This window comes from Meriones unguiculatus, chromosome 3, assembly GCF_030254825.1.
Source record: "Meriones unguiculatus strain TT.TT164.6M chromosome 3, Bangor_MerUng_6.1, whole genome shotgun sequence".
Taxonomy (NCBI): domain Eukaryota; kingdom Metazoa; phylum Chordata; class Mammalia; order Rodentia; family Muridae; genus Meriones; species Meriones unguiculatus.
In genome coordinates, this window is record NC_083351.1 from 74,089,014 (window position 1) to 74,107,026 (window position 18,013).

Genomic DNA, 18,013 nt, shown 5'->3' on the forward strand with positions numbered 1-18,013 from the left:
CCTGATCTACATAGTGCATTCCAGATTTACCAGGGCTGCAGAGTGAAACCTCTCTCCAAACGGGCAGACACCCTCACTTCCCTCCCCCTGAAAAAGCAGCAAAACAAAACACAGAGATGGACTATCGATTCATTCTTAATTTTTTTAAATCAATTGACCAAATATTTGATTTTATAAAATATTTTTGCCTGAAATGATTTTGATGTAACTTCAGTTTTAATCTGTTCTGTCACTCCTATTTGTATTTTTGTATTTTTTTCTCTCTTTGTGGCAAATAAGTCCAGTATAATAAACACCTACACTATCACCTATAACATGCCATAATCTAATTCTGAACATTTTTCATATTGAATATTTACATCATTCTTAGTTGTATGTAGCTAGCCATTTCATTGGACAAATGTTGAAACAGGCACAGGGATGAATAGCATGCCTAACACTGTTCTATAGAGATCGATAACCAAGCCTTACCTTTGCGTCTTTGATTTTCCTTCAGCTTCACGCTGCATCGTATGCTGCTGGATATTGAGCAGCACCTCATAAGGCTAGTTTAGGATTTGCTGAACTTACTGAGAGGATTGTCATGCACCTGGAACACTTAGAAACTGCATCTGGTGAGTTTGGCAGGGGCCAAACTCCTTTTCCACGGAGGTTCCAGGGCTTCTCATGTTGCTGGTCTCAACTGTGGTTTAATACCAAGACTGGGCTTAGAAAATCAACAGACAGTTAATATTCTACATCTTTTGTCATTTACTCTGTGGAATCAAGTGAAAGAAATAGTACATATGTGTTATGTACATTATCTTATTTAAATTAATAATTAAATACTTTATAAACAAATAATTTTAAGGCAGGTTACAAAGTATAGCTGTATGCTAACTTATAAGCATTTCTAAAATTATTTCTGATTATGAAATTTTTTATGTATCTTTCATAACTAACAGTGATTTAGTTTTTATTATTTCTTTAAACAAAAATAATCTATAGTATAGACCCATTTGTAATTAATTTTTCTGAAAATCAGTCTTTGACCTATTTCAACATTATCTGCCTTTTTCTACTGTGGGTACTCTATTTCTACATATTTGACGTTTGGGTTTTTTGAGATTTGACATGAGATAATAAAGGAATTGTATCTTATGCCATTTTCATTTACAATGATATCACTAAGCAGAGCCTACAATTTTGTTCTCGTTACAAATGGCAGGGTTTTTAGCCAAATAACATTCCATTGTATGTGAGATGGATGATATATTACAATGTGTAGGTCTGCCTATATGCCTGTCACTATCCATCAGTATCTATAAACATATATATGTATATATAGATCTTTATATGCATCTGTCAGTGGGCATGTAAGTTATTTCCTGTTTACCATCATGAAAAAACACAGTCTACATGGAAGGCCAGAAATTTTTGCCATGTATTTCAGTTCTTTGGAAATATATCCAGTTAAAGGGCTTCTAGGGCTTGTTTCAATTGTTTGAAGACCTCCATACTGTTTTCCCTAATGGCTATACCAGTGTACATGCCCACCAATCTCCAACCCTCACTAGCCCTTACTGTGATCAGTTTAGCTAACAGCTATGGTTGCAAGCGTGCAGTGACTCCTTGTGGTTTTGATTTACATTTAACTTGTTGGTTTGTGCTGTGAGCACCTGTTCACATAAACATATTAGACAGTTTTTTAAATACTTTTTTTAAGTTGTGTCTTTGTGTAACGATATACATGTGTGAGGTGCCATGGAAGCAAGAGGCATCGGAGCTTCTGGAGCTGGAGTTCTAGGCAATGTGAGCCACCCAACATGGATGCTAAATGGTCTTTAGAAGGAGCAGCAAGTATTCTTAACTGCTGAGCCATCTCTTCAGTCTCTTGTTGGATATTTTTATTTTATCTTTGTAAAAATGTCTATTCTGTCATTTGTGTGGTGGGGGGCAAACGTTTTCTCCCAGTCAAGAGAAACCTTTTGCTTAATCTTCTCTACTGTGCAGAAACAACCCCTACAGCTATTTTTTTCTGAATTGGGGAAAGACCCAGTGCGGTCGGGCCTTGTGCATTCTCTCCTCGGCTTGTTTTTTTGGTTTTTGTTTTGTTTTTAGATGTTTATTTATTATGTATACAGCCTGAATGTACACCTGCATGACAGAAGAGGGCACCAGAACTCATATTATATCATGGTTGTGAGCCACCATGTGGTTGCTGGGAATTGAACTCAGAACCTCTGGAAGAGAAGACAGTGCTCCTAACCTGAGCCATCTCTCCAGCCTGCAGAGGCATTTTAGTGTGATTTAGCCTTACTTGTTTATTTTATGTCTTCTAATTTAATTAGTTCATCTTTTCATAATTGGAGAAAGAGACAGAAACTGGCTGAGCCCTATAAAGTAAGAAACTCCATTCAGAAGTCCAATCTTATAAAATATTATATTTTGAAATATTTAAACTTCACATTACTTACTTAGAGTTTCTCTTGTCATCTGTTAGACCTTAAATCTGTGTGTTACTTAGAAGAAAGGCAAGAAAATTATGTTGTTAGAGACTAAGAAAATAAAGCAGTGGATTTTTGGGGTTTTTTTTTTTTTGTTCTGTTTTATTTTTTTACTGGTAATGGTTAGGAAAGTACGAAGGAGCAAGTATAAAAGAGGTAACTGAGTCTCCTACCCAGCCCCTCCTACCATTTTGACAATGAAGGACACTTTTATTTTTCCCCTTGAATGTCTATTTCTGGCCCTACTACCAGCTCCCTAACTCCTGATCCTCAATACTCAGAATATGGTGCTCTTTTGATGCTTTATCAGAGAAAGCCTTTCTCTACCCTAATGCACATTTGTTCATCTTTCTATCCACCACCACCACCTCCTGCCACCATGGTTGGGTGTCCTGCCTTAGGCTTCATTCAGAGCTGCTGAGACCATAGGCACACATCACCACTTCTATCTTAGACCATTTTTTTAAAAAAACTTATTCCTAAGTTTTTAATGAATCAATATAATGAAAAAGGGAAAGCCACTAGTTCTACTTTTTTTTTTTTTTTTTTTTCAAAAAGCGCTCAAAGAGCACTTTAGGGGCAGAACTTGATGTTGCTTAGTGCTTGATAGCATAGTTGCTCAGTGAAACATGAATGGTGAATAGTCTGTCAGAAGCTGTAGATGACTTGCAGAGAAAACATCATGCTTTTTGTAGGAATGAAAACTCAGAAGCTTAGAAATATTAATTTTAAAATCTACTTAAAGCGCAATAAAAAGGTAATAACATATTGAATTGCTGTGTCAAAAGCAGTTTTGGATGAAGATGTGGCTCATCAGGTAAAGATGCTGGCTGCTAAGACTGATGTGTTGAGTTCAGTCCCTAGGATCCACATAGTAGAAGGAAACAACCAACAGAACGAAAGTTGTCCTCTGACTTTCTGTTATGGTGCTCATGTATATGTACGTGTGTGTGTGTGTGTGTATGTGTGTGTACACTAAATATACAAATATAATAATTTTTAAAAGGAGCTATTTTCAGAGCCAGGGCTGGCTCAATTACCAGGTATTTGCCTATAATGTTTATGGCTTTGAATTCACTCCCCAGCACCTCTCCTTACCCACCCCCATCCAAAAGAAAACCCAAACTTTTGCTACATTTTCTATCAAAAATCTTTTTTTTTGTTATGTTGAATACTAGCTAGTTTTTCATTGTAAATACAACTTGAGTACATTTTAAGTTTTTGTAGATCTGAAGAGAGGAGCAGGTAGACTTAATGACTGTCATTTACCTTGTGTACTAGCTAGGCCTTATATCTCTTAGGATTATCTAAAGCACATCAGGAGTTTTGTCAAGTCTAGAGAGAGAATAAACCAAGTAAGAGCCTAAGCATTTAACCAGGACAAGGAGCCAAGCTTGCTCTTATCTGATACTACTTTTAGACCTTTCTGTTACCTGTTCAGTACTTGGCTTCTGAAGTTTAATAAATAAAATGCCAATATTAAATGGAAGGGATTTACAGCTTAGCTTGGAAGTAGTTACAGTTGAGGAATGTGCTTTATAGTTCCTTTTAGTTACAGTTGTTTACCCTTAATTGGTTTATTTATGTGTATGTTTTTGGGTGTTCACAGAGGTTAAAAGAGAGCATCCTACCCCTGTGTCTAGAGTTATAGATGACTGTGAGTGGTCCAGCATGGGTATTGGGAAGAGAACCCAGGTACTCTGGAAGAGCAGCAATCTTCTTAACTCATTGAGCCATCTCTCCAGCTCTAATGCTCATATTCTTATTTGTTTTTCTTATGAGAAGTATTAAACTATCCACATTTCAGTATTGAAACTACTAGATTTATATAGGATGTCTTTTAAGAGGAAAAAAAATTAATGAAAATTTCTACATTTTCCTGGCATGGAGGTATTATTGTAATAAATAAGTACATAGTGTAACACAGACTGGGGGCCATCCAAAAACTTGGGTCAATATTCAGAGTTGTAACAAAATATCCAAAAGTTTAGACATTTCAGTTTTATTTTGGTTCACAGTTTCAGAAAGATTTCAGCCCATAGCGGCAGCAACCCAGAAGTAGAACTAGGGGTTAGTATGACTTTTCTACCAGTCAGGATCCATAACCTTCAAAATAGCACCACAGCTAAGATCTGAGTGTTAAAAACACTAGGTCATATGGGTACATTTCAGGTTTGAACTTAATGGAATAACATAAATGTTGTAAGTCAGCATACCACCTTGCATTTGGGTTGACTTTGGCAGGTAGTCAAATGAATTAGATACAAGCTTATTGAAGGTGGTAGTGTTACAGCCTGGCGTGGATGTATTTGAAAGAGAGAAACAAAGCTAGGGCATGCCCCAAGTTTATTGTATAGGAGGGAATCATTAAGTACAAACTGAGATTTTCTGTATGTAGGCAGACAGCTGTATATGTGTAGTTGCCGATATGCATTTGTATATGTTTGGGTGCTATTCATAACAGAGTCCAGAATGCACAGAGTGTCTGCTGCACCAGAAACTAGACAACACTCAGAATGAAGGGAACATGTCAAAGGACCAGACCAAGTATGAGGATTGGACGGTAGCCTAAATCAGATACTTTTTTGGTTTAGAATTTGCTGATTACATTAGATCTTTGCTTTACTTCAGTCACACTAGAATGTGTATAGGAGTTTGTGTGTGCATCTTGCGTCTTTGTGGGAGAGGTTGGACGGATGCTGGAGCAAATAATTATTAACAGTTGAGGATTCTTGATGAAGGGAGTGGAGGCATTCTTTTTGCTCATGTAGCAGACTTTTACAGTTTTAAAAAATGGAGATGTCTTTAAAAAGGAACTCCATTATACTGCTGTTGACTGTAAATTAGTGTAGCCATAATTAAAAACAGTATAAATGTTCCTCCAAAAAGGTAAAAAAAAAGAACTATCATGACACAGGAGTAATCTGACTGTGAGGTATAAGATGAAGTTAATATATATTAAGTTACCTATTATCCATTGTTTACAACCAGTACTATTCATTATAAAGAACAAAAGTTTATTCAGCTCATGGTCCTAGAACTTGAGTATAGTGTACAAAGTTACACTATTGGAGTATAGTGTACAAAGTTCAGGGGCTTGCATATGGCAAAGGCCTTCACGTTGGTGGAAAGAGTGCAACATTCCAATGTCAGAAAAGGCATCGCTTAACAGCAAGCACATACATGGATCAGCAAAGTGGGTTTCTTCACAGGCATACTCTAAGTTCCACTAAACCTCACCTCCAATACTTAATGACTCAAACTAGGAATTAAATCTCAACATGTTTTGGTGATAATTCTCATTTATGCCATAGCAAACTGTCAGCCTTATAAAGGATGAGCCTTGAGAACGTGTTCTGTGTGATATGAGAAGCACCAAGTCCTCATACACTACCTCACCTATAATGGAAGGGTATTCCAAGAGGGAGTAAATTTAGAGGCAAAACAGGATACTTATAAGAAAACTGTACTAGTAAAGCTGCTGAAATTAGATTCTGTCTTCCAAGAAAATATGCAAGGTGAAAAAAGAAAATATGTAAGGTAATTCATGATAGTTAGCCTAATTTATTCCATAAAAATACATGTTGAAAAATTCAGCACATGATGCTTTTTTAGTGGGTGTCGTGTTGTTTGTTGCCTACGTTGGCCTTTAATATGCTCTGTAGTCTGAACTTCTGATCTTTTTGCCTCCACCTCTAGGATGCAGGGTTTAGGTGTATACATACTTTATATGGTACTGGGGATTGTACTGGCTCTCTGTATACTAGGCAAGCCCTCTACCAATAGAACTGCGTCTTTAGCCCCCATTTTTCTTGTTAATAAAATAAAATTTAATTTATTGCATTTCAGAAAATGATAAAAATTGTGAGGACATTTGCCCGTACAAGTTGAGTTAACATTTCATAATATGATTTATGGTCAGAATTGAGTAAGATGTTAAAAGGGGAGAAGAACATAGGGAAGGTCCATTGTGTTGTATGCTATTAACTCAACATAGTTCACAGTCTACAAAGTATGCTTACACATTTTAGTCAAATTTTATTACCAGTTGTTTGAGGTACTGTAGTCATGTAAAGAAAATTCACTTATTCTACAGCTACTTATTTACTATTTCAACTTGCCAGACAGCAATCTGAATAGTGAGGGACAGTAGGCAAAACCAGATTTTGCCTTTAAGGAGCTCCATTTTAGTGGCTCAAAATAGGAAGTAGTAAAACTTAGGGAACTAGTGATGGTGGTCACAAGAGCACAAATGACTCACAATCTGGAGTAGAGAAAAGCCACAGCCACCTGGATGATGGATGGAATGCTTGGGAGGAAGTTCAGTGCTGCACAGAAACAGACAAGGCCAGAGACTGCGCATTAGAATCTTGTAGAAAAAAGCTGATTAGAGGCAGACATGATGATGAGTTGAAAGGGCAGAGGTTGAACAAACTGGGGAACGAAGAAAGAGGCTTACTTTGACAGTTAGCACAGAAATATATGTCCAAGGTAAAAACAGCCTAAAATTTAGCTTGTCTAAGGGTTTGCGTAGCAGGATGGCCCTGCAGAAGTTGTGCTTTTCACTGTGTAATTGTGCTGCCATAATTGGGAGCCATACTAAAAAGGCCACCCTAAGCTTACTGTTTGGGGAAGCAAGTTGCTTTGTTTTTCTTTTCTCCTGGATCTTGCTACAAATATTGCCAGGCTACCCTGTCAGACACTCCCTACCTCAAAACCCACTGATGATTGTGAGATTCTGGTGAGACAGGGAATAGATGGAGCTCCCTTTTCACTTTCAGCCAGCTGAAGAGTTCTGGAGACTGAGACCAGTGTGTAACTGGGCATAGGGCTAGGCCTTGGAAAACTGTGGTTATTATGGGCAGTGGACTGTATAGAACCTTCTTTGCCTCTGCATGGAGTAGCTAAGTTGCCCTGCCCTATACAAGTGGGCTTCACAAAGGGCCCCCAAGAACCAGATGTAAACCTGTGCTCAGCATCAGCCTGACCCTGGGAACATGCTAAACTAAATTGTCTGGAATAAACTAACTGTGCTGTGTATTCCACACTACCTGGTGAGTGGGTCTTCTGAGAACTAAGTCAGCCAACTTTGGTCCCAAACCACTCCCAAGGCCCACCTGATTTGCAACACAAAAGAAGGAAAGGGTAGCTGAGCAGTGGTGTCACAGGCCTTTAATCCAAGCACTGGGGAGGCAGACACAGGTGGATCTCTATTCCTCTTCTTAAAAGATTTAAAAAAATTTTTTTTTACATGGGTTCTTTATTTAGTTTATTTCCACTACACCAACTCTTACCACACCCTCCACTCCCTCTCAGACTTATGGCTATTTCTTTTATTATTGTTCTTACACACATACACATACCAAAAGAAAAAGGGAAACCAAAACAAAACACTTATTCTGAGTCCATTTAGTATTGCTCATATATAAGATGCCTTGAGGGCTGACCACTTTGGATTGGATAATCTACTAGGGAAATCATTGTAGATGAAAACTGATACTCTGTTTCCCAGCAGCCATTGTGCCTATAGGTCATCATCTAGAGGTGAGACTTTGTGAAATTTCCTCCATCCACATTGGCATGGCAATTGTTACTGTCATTGTGCAAGTCTTACTTAAGTAAACATATCTTTGGAATTTGCTAGAAGTATGCTATCTAGCAGCATAGCCCAGAGGTAGTTGGCTAGCTTTACAGTACTAGCTGTGAATTCCCTGTTTTGAACAGGCTTTAAGTCCAGTTAGACAACTGATAGAAATGTCATGATTACACCTTTGGGGATATCTTGACAGATTCAGTTGTGGTTCATTGGCTTTAAATTTGGGTAGCTATTGGTTGCTTTTTCCCCTTGGCAGCTTGTGTAGTCCTCAGGGAGGAGGCTTCCAGGTTTGTTCAACCCATAATCTTCCTGTGCTCAAATTGTGTGCTCTCTTCAGCAATGGTGGTGTTGGTGGTATGTGGGTGTAGGGGTGTTTATGATAAGTCACTACCTATCAGAGAATTCCCAGTGCTAGAATTGGAAAACCTCCCTTGAAGTTTTTTGTTAGCAGGAGGAAATAACAGGAGTGTTGTAGATTATCAGTATTTATTACTAATTTGTCCTTTCGTTAAACAGAGGTTATTCCTAAACCAGGTGTATACCCAAATCGTAATACAGAGACTAGAATGTATTTAGTTAACCTAGAGCACAATGCTGGACAATGATTACTCCATCCTAAACCTCCAAGCCTGATAGTTTTCTACCATTCAGATTTTATATATTATACTTGCTTTTAGTCATGTCTTATAGGTCTGGTTCATCTGGTCCTCATGGTTCCAAGACCTCTCCTGTAGATCTTTCTTCTCCCATTCCTTCCACCCCGCCCCAACTCACTTCCTTCTCCTCTCCTATGGACCAGGATGGTCCCATCCTATTCTCTCCTTTGCTCAGCATTGGCTGGTTGTTTTATTGAAAATATGGAGAACAGATGGTGGCATGTTTACACACACTTGAGACAGGTGATGCTTAGAATAAATATCACATTGCAGTGTCCAGATTGAAATCAGATAGTGGGGGTAGAGAAATCAGCATTTGAATGAAGAAGGGTAAATTGTGTACATTCCACAAGAACATTATTCCAACATTTCCCCCTGTAAGTCTAATTAAAGGCTCCTTTTCTTTCAATACAATAATAATTATGAAGCAGTTATGAAAACTTTTAGGTAAGATTTACATGTGCAATGTCCAGTTCATGTGCATTTTGGCAATTTAGGAGAAAGTGTTTGGTTATCCTATCTTGACAAGTGTAGAGTTCTATATCTAAATATACTTTTATCCTTATTGGTATTAACCTATATGAAAACATTTTCTTAAATTCTAAACAACTTAAGCTTACTTGTGGAACTATAACTATTTGGTCTTCAACCCCATCAGAGATTTGAGAAGGAATAAAATTAGTTACTGGAGTAATCAGGAAGTGCATGTTAGCAGTTTCCAAAAATAAAAAAATTGACAGACAGTTTGCAGCCTGAACAATCATCCAAAATTCTCTATAATACTGAAGCATCGTCCTCAGCCTTCTGGCTCAGTACATTTGACAGAGATATTATGTGAAGCAGGAACTTTTTAGGACTTCCTTACCTTGTCTTGGCAGTTTGACAGTCGACTTGTCCTGCATTTAAGCTTGTCCATTTTGGGCAGAATTTTGTCTGTTGAGAAATGAGGGCATTTTCTTTTTGCCTGGGTGGTTCGTTAGCCATATTTGAAACCATCTTCATGTGGAGGTTCTTTGGTGCTCATCATCATCTTTGAGGTAGGTGGGGTACTGCCAGGGGATGACTTGTTTCATTGTCAGAGTGTCTTTAAAATAATAAAGACATTTTTAAATGCCATGTTCTGTAGCTTTTTGAAGTTTTTGGAGACTTACCTATCTTTATGTAATCGACCTGTCTGTAGAATCATATCTGTCTGCTAAACCTAGGATGTGTACTCCTGTGATAAATTAGACTAGTGTCGGACATAACTATGAGTTGGTTAACTAACAACTTGCATTACCTAATATCCTAACCTTATAAGATCATTAACAATTGATAACCATCTCCCAATGACAATAAACATTCATAGCCCCAGAAAACAACCAAAAGCTTATCCAACCCCCTTTAAAGTAAATTGGACGTTGTTCTCAGAGATTTTTTTTTTTTTTTTTTTTTTGCCGATTTTTTTTTAGACACGTAGAAATCCTGTTGGGGGCCTAAAGGAAATTGGGGAAAATGGTTAATTAGCAAGCATTAGCATTTGTGATCCAGTCTTTGAATGTCAAAAAAAAAAATCAGTTTTAATAGAAGTCTTATTTGGAACAATCTGGACCAATTGAGATTAGTAGCTTTCTCCAAAGCTCTCTTGGGAGCAGGCTTTGATGAGAAATAGCAGTTGAAGCAGTTGAGGCAAGAACAAGCAGAATGCTGGAACATGTAAGATGCTGGATTTGTCAACGTTGACAGATGTGTCAACATCTCAGCATGCTGGAAGGATGAATTCTGTCAGGTTTGATCTAGTGTTTCCAGTGTCCAGTCCTTTTTTCTGCAAACATGTAATTTCTCACAAGCATTATATAGTTCTAAAATTATAAATGTATGAGATGTGCAGGATGAAACTAATTAAACTAATTTTTTCTATGGCAATTAAAAGAAAGGCATAATAAATTTTGAGGTTATTGTAGCCAAGGATTTATTGACCATGTATTGTTGAAGTTCTGGCTGGAAACATTTTTTATGTCTCGGTCAGTTTCAGAGTTGTTCCCATGTGAAGGGATAAGCGTTTGATGTTACCTCTTTTGTTTGGTCTTCTTGATTTCTTTCTTCTTGTGTGTGGCCAAGGTCTTCGGGTGGCCTTCCTCTGTAATAACCTGATTTTTATTAGTTTTGAAGGAACCCGTAACTTCTCTTCTCCTGCATGAACATAAGCAAAACCTCTTCCCCAGTGTAACACATTCCCTGCTCTCCACTGTGAAGTTAGGGTATCTTTGAAATATATGGGCTGAAATAATTCAGCAGTTTTTTCTACAACCCAGTGTCTCTCCACAGCTGTTGTTTGTTCATTAACGTTTAAGAAATTTAAGATCAGTAAAGCAGTATGTAATCTATTTCTGGGAGTGTTTGACACCCCTCTCTGTTTGTTAAGCATGTCCCTTAAAATATGATTGGATCTTTCAGTGACTGTTTGACTGGTAGGATTGTGCAGTATATTTGTGACATGTTTTATCTTATAATATGTAAAAAATCGTTCCCTTTTATTAGAGACACACACTGTAACATTATCAGTCTTAATGTGTTGATGTATACTCATAACTGTTATCATTTCTAATGAATGCATAATAACTGAATCAGCCTTTTCAGAAATTAAGGCCCATTGAAACCCTGAATATGTGTCTATAATATGGTGCACATATTTCAGTTTACCAAACTCTGTAAAATAAAGCACGTCCATTTGCCAAATTTCATTTCTTTGGTTACCCTTAGGGTTCCTTTCTGCAGGTAGTGCAGTTTGGTTATATAAAGAACAAATGGGATGCTTTCCTCACAATGTCTTTGGCTTGTTGCCAACTGATAGAAAACTGTTTTTAAACCTTTGCTGATAACATGCTATTTTTTTGTGAAATTCTGAGGCCTTTAACACACTTCCTATCAATAGGTGATCAATTTCACCATTGCCTTGTGCTAGAGGGCCAGGTAGAACTGTATGAGATCTGATACGTGTTACATGCAGTGGATTATTTATTTCTATTTCTGATTACTTGTTGTAATTGAAGAAACAGTGAAGTTAAGTCTGAATTAGATCAGCAGTATCTATATGCAGAACAACTCTTTCTGCATATTGAGAGTCAATGAATATACTAAAAGATTGCTGAAAATTTAATAACACCAAGAGAATTGTATGTAATTCTGATTTTTGAACTGAATCATAAGGACTCTCCACCACTTTACTCACATTTTCTGACTTATAACCTGCCCTTTGTGATTTATTGGCATCCATGTAAAATATGGGAGCTCCAGAAATTGGAGTTCCTTTTTTTATACAAGGAAGAATCCAATTTGTTCTTTTAATAAACTGAAGTTGCTTGCTTTTTGGGTATCTGTTGATTTTTCCCAAAAATTCATAGCAAGCTCTTTGCCAGTACTCATTGCCTATCCATAGTAATGCAATCTCAGCGTTGGTAAAGGCACCACAACTTCAGCTGGATCTATTCCAGCAGGTGATGAAGTCTCGTTTTTCCTTTTAGGATCAATTCAGAAAGAAACCTTTTCTGTATAGGTTTTTGATTTTTTATTTTGTGTGCCAGAATTATCCATCCTCCCTCTGCATAAGAATTCCTATGGGAGAATGAGTGGAAGGAAGAAAACCAAAATGCAGGCCATCTTTGGATTGATACAGTCTATACATGCATCTTGTAATTTCCTTCCTACCAGAGCCAGTTTCCTTTTCAGCATCAGTTGATTACATTCTTATACTGTTTAAGTCCTTATCACCCTGTAAGGTTTGAAATAAGTTACTTAGCTCTTATGGTAAGCTAAACCAATGGTAGGCTGTAGCCAGTTAATATCTCCCAGCAATTTTTGAAAATCATTGAGAGTTCTTAATTGGTTTCTTCTAATTTGTACCTTTTGTGGTGGAATTTTCCGTAGAGCCATTTTGTATCCTAGGTAATTAATAGAATCTCCTCTTTGTATTTTTTTTTGGGGGGGGGGCAATCTGTAATCCCCAACAAGGCAAAGTTCTATTATTTATTTCATCAAATTTTTTTCTAATGTTTTTGTATCTGAATCAGCCAACAAGATATCATCCATATAGTGGTAAATTATGGATTGAGGAAATTGCTTACAAATTGTCTCCAACGGGCTGTTGTACAAAATAATAGCACAAATAGGACTGTTTAACATCCCCTGTGGTAAGATCCTCCAGTGATATCTCTTTCTTGGACAGCTTCTATTCAAAGTGGGTGCTGAGAAAGCAAACCTTTCCCTATCATGTTCATGTAAAGGAATTGTGAAAAAGCAGTCCTTTAAATCAATCAATCACTGTAATAGGCCATCTCTTAGGTAACAAGGAAGGCAATGGGATTCCGGATTATAACGATCCCATTGGCTGAATGATGTTGTTAATTGCTCTGAGATCTGTTAATATCCTCCATTTGCCAGATTTCTTTTTGATGACAAATACAGGGAATTCCAAGGGCTGTTGGACTCCTCTAAATGTTGAGCCTCCAGCTGTTCCAGGACTAGCTGTTGTAGTGCCATTAATTTTTCTTTACTAATAGACTGTTGTTCAATCCAAATGGGTTGGTCAGCCAACCACCTTAGTGGTAAGGCTGTGGGGGTTTTATCAGCAGTGGCTTCCTAACATGAAGTTGAAAAGACAGCCTCTGCTGTATTTTATTTATGGACAGCCTGGACAGTCTGTAACTGTTTTTGATGGAATTTTTTTAAATAATTTTTAACTTCTTTATCAGGAGTATTACGTGTTTCTTGGTTTGTCTCAGAACTTGGGGGGATGTTAATCTGGGTCTTCTATTGTTGTAACAGATCTCTTCCCCGTAAGTTTATGGCTATCTTAGCCACGTATGGCCTTAATTTTCATATTTGACCTTCTGGTCCTGTATATTTAAGCCACCTGACACTTTGTTTTACTTTAGATAAAGTTCCAACTCCTTGGAATTGGATATTCACCTCTTGAAGTGGCCAATATGGGGGCCAGGATTTAATATCCACCATGGTTTCAATTTCAGTAGTATTTAAAATTATCTTTAACTTTGGCCTTTGATCATTTATAGAGGTTTGCTAATATATTTGTGTTTTTCCTCCCCTTCCTGGGTTTTTGATTTATCTATAGAACTTGCTCTAGTCTCACTGTCTCATTTTTTAATGTTTATTCCCAGAGCAGTGATATTTAATTTTCTTGTGGAGGAGTATCCCTATCCTGTATTGGGGCTTGCAAGAGGCCCCCTTTGGGTATTTTTTGATAGACAATTACCCCACTATCTGTAACTGCTCTACATTCACTAGGCCAGTGTTGACCCTTACCACATCTTCTGCATATTCTAGGAAGCATAGGCTCCCTTTTTGAATTATGTGTTTTCCTTGTAACTCCCTTTGTAGCAACCTCGCCCATCACATTTAAGACATTTCCCAAGGTCTTTAGAGGTAGCTTCTCCTATCAAGGTCATACTGGGTGAGTGAGGTCTGATATCAGTCGTATTTCAAATCCATTTGTCTATTGGTGCAGATCTTGCTCTTAATGGTCTTATTGCCTCTTTGCATTCAGTATGAGCATTTTAGGAAACTAAAGATTCTATTAGTGCCTTCCTAGCTAGTGGATCTGATATACTTCAATCAGGTCAGTCTTCACAAAAAGTTAGTGAATGTTTCACTTGGGCCTTTTATGACCCGAGAGAATGGCTCAAGCCTATTTCCTGATTCCTCAACCCTGTCCCAGACATTTAAGGCTACTAGGCAACATAATGCTAAGGTTTCTTCGTTATACACAGCTTGTATCTCCTTGTCAGCGTACTGGCCATCACCAAGCAGCTGTTCCTTGGAAACACCAACACCTCTGGCTCTATTTTTGTGTGCTCTCTCTCTAGCCTCTTCTCTCCACCACGAAAGCTATTGTAAATATGGCCCAGGTTCTAATATTGCCTTTGTCATATCCTCCCAGTCCTTGGGGATTACTCTACTTTTGATTGACCAGGAAGTCAACATTTGTTTTACAAATGGTGAATGCATTCCAAAATTAGTGACACTTTCCTTAAATTTCCTCAGATCTAGCACTTCCACAGGATTCACAGCTTCGTGAATCCTGTAAATGATCATCATCTACTGGTCTCTGCTGTGTACTGACTGGATAAGCTAACATTTGTTTTCTAACTACCTTTGGTAGGCTTTCTTTATTTTTGTCTTTTGCCTCTGCCTGAGTATTTTCTTTACTTAGTATTCTAAACTCACTCTTGTTTGTTTTGTTCAATAATCTCTTGAATCTCTTGTTTTATACCTTGTCCCAAATTTTAATTTTTTTTCTTTATATTCTAGTTGTTCTTTGTGTTGTTTCAGTATCTTTTCTAAAAACCTCTGCCCTATTTTCCTGTTGTTTATATTGTTCTGTAAGTTTTTATACGTCTTGTTTTGTCCTGTTTCCAATCTTCATTTTTTTCTTTATATTATTGACTTATTCTTTGTGTTGTTCCAGTATCTTCTCTAAAGCCTTCACCTTTGAGAAGACATACAAGGCTAATCCAATTATTAAAATTAAACTGAGGACTATAAATATAACCGTTGTCACAATTTCTAAATTTTCCTTTTATTTTGCTCTTAAAACCATAGAAGAGATTATCAGCCAAGCTCCAAGAACTCTCTTTTATTGTCTCTCCCATCTTATCCACTTGGTTTACTTAAAATTTGTATATAGCGTAAAAGTGTGATTATTAAACAATTTACCTGATCATAAGTTCTGTTCCTGGTCTGTGTTCTTTTGTGCTGTGCTGTGTCGTGTCTCACAACATTCCTCACTGAAGAGGTGTGGTTTTCCCTCCCACCTGTTAACTTAGAATTATTTTACCAGCTCCCTACTCCTCCCTCAGTAGGCTGGGTGCCTGTGTGACTTGGAAGAGCACTTAGTTTGGACCTGTTAAACTGGCCTTTTTCCTTTATGTAAGCTTTGGTCCTGAGAAAGCAGTTTAAGCAGCCTCTCAGCTTTTCTTCTAGACCTTACCAGTTCAGGTGCTTGACGCTTCTCTGTCTCTGGATCCTGTTTCCAGGGAGAGGTATTTTTTCTGCCTCCCTGACTCCTTCCTCACTCTGGGAAGTTACTGGGTCCATAAATATTTGCTCCTCAGGCTGGCAAGAACCCCTTCTCAAAGGGATTTTACTTTCTGCCTTGGCTAGCAAAGTCTGGCTTTGAGAAGCTTCCTTGTTATAGAGCCACTGTTTTTTGTTTTTTGTTTTTTTTTTTTTTTCTCTACCTAAAGAAATTTCTTCTCTGTGGTTCGTATGTATGAATTTTTGTTTTTCTGCAGCCTGCTGGAGGCCTTGCTGCTCTGTGGGGAGGGGGAGTTGTCTAATCAGGAATCTGTGAGCTCCTAGTTTAGGAACTGCCATTTCTTTGTTTTTAAGGAACAGAACTAAAAAACTGCTCTATGTTTTTTTTTAATGTAAGTTCCTGATAGATTACTGTAAATTCTGCCACACATTGGTATGCCATTTGTTGTTGATTATTAATTTATCTTTTAGTTAAACAGTGGTTATTCCTAAACCAGCTGCATACCCAAATTGCCACACAGAGACTAGGATTTATTTAGTTAACCTAGAGCACAATGCTGGGCAATAGTTACTCCATCCTAAACCTCCAAGCCTGATAGTTTCCTCCCATTCAGGAGTGCTGGAATTAAAGGTGTACACCATCATGCCTGACTTATATGACCATTTTTATAACACAAGTATAATTGTTTGCACACATGCTAGAAACTGTGTAAAACATTATTTGTGTAACACATTATTTGCCTGAGAAATATACTAATGTTTTTTTTTCCCTACCTCCTTCTAGATTACATACCGGTTACGGCACCTTCTTCGTGCAAGGTGTGATGCCTCTCCTGTGACCAACAACACCATCCAGTTTCACTGTGATCCTAGTTTCTGGGCCCAAAATATTATCAACTTGGGTAGGCATTATGTACATTTTTTTCTACAGGTCTATTTTGCTGTAGAGCTCTGACTACTCATGACATGTTATTCAATATAACATTCCCATTCACTATCTTGTTTTACAGTTAGACTTTTCCAGAATGTCATTAATATATGAATATGGTAACACAGATGCATGAATATTTACATACTTGTTTGGAGATAATATGAAAATATTAGGGATTTTTAATAGGAAAATATTAAGTTAGGGATTAAGAGCCTTCCCTCTCCCTATAGAATCCTGTTTGTTACTTTGTTTAAATGAATGTGTATGGGGAGTTTTGACTGAATGTAGGTTTGCTCACCACATGTGTGCAATGCCTGCAGAGGCCAGAGAGGCCACCAGTTCCTCTTGGAATTGGAATTACAGAAGGTTGTAAGCTGCTGTTGAGTGCTGTGAATGGAAGAGCAGTCAGTGCTTTTAACCACTGAGCTATCTCTACAGCCCTAAGAATTCTATTTGTATTATTACCTCTGTCTGTATCAGAATGTGTTTTCTGTGACTGTATGTGATGCTGGGCTTTGATGTCTAGGGTGGGAAGTGTGTGTGTGTGTGTGTGTGTGTGTGTTACCATTGACCAACATCGTCCATTTCAGTTGGCTTTTGATATTTAGGATGTCATCCTGTGCTGCTATTGAGCAGCCCTTGAGCCTCTGTGTTTGTATATGCATCGTCATACAGGTGCCTGTGGAGCCCAGAGGAGGGCATTTGATCACTAGAGCTAGACTTACAGGGTACTTGTGACCTGCCTTAACGTGGGTGGTGGAAACTGAACTTGGGTCTTCCAGAAGAGCTACAGGTGCCCTTAAATACTCAGCTATTTCTCTAGCCCCAGGCTACCATCTTTGTACTGGGAATGGAGTGAGGTGAGACAAGATCTCTTGTGGTTCAGTCCAGCCTAAGCTAACTATGTAGCCAACTGACACAGCACAAAATCCTAAAGTTACTATGCAATTTCTTTTTTCCAATCTTGTTTTCATCATCTGTTTCTTACTTTGCAAACAAGAGCTTATAGGTGATAGTGCTGTGTCAGCATATCAGATGGCTGGAAGGAAGTTTTTAAGTTTAAAAACATTGCTCAAGCCCCTGTGGCTCAATTGCAGTGTCTTATAAACTTTTCTTTTTCCTCCCTTTCATCCATTACCCTCTCTATTTGTTTTGTGTTTTAGATCTTTTCCTTACCTGTCAAGTTACAAATTGTGTGGGTGGAGGAAGAGGGAATGTGTTTGTAAGTAGTGGAAAGACAACATACAGAGAAAGATGCAGTCGTAAATATTGGAGCTAATTGAATCAGAGGGTAGTATCTTGGTAACATTAG

At 37.8% G+C, this 18,013-nt stretch overlaps 1 protein-coding gene across 3 annotated transcripts in view; it reads left to right on the top strand.

The window, feature by feature from the left end:
• The window catches only part of Trim24 (tripartite motif containing 24), a 111,347-nt gene that overhangs the window by 60,560 nt on the left and 32,774 nt on the right, over positions 1 to 18,013 (top strand). For all 3 annotated transcript variants that reach the window (XM_060380199.1, XM_060380200.1, XM_060380201.1), the window contains exon 8: positions 16,555 to 16,672. In XM_060380199.1, coding sequence (XP_060236182.1) covers positions 16,555 to 16,672 — 118 coding nt within the window. The remainder of the gene's footprint in view (positions 1 to 16,554; positions 16,673 to 18,013) is intronic.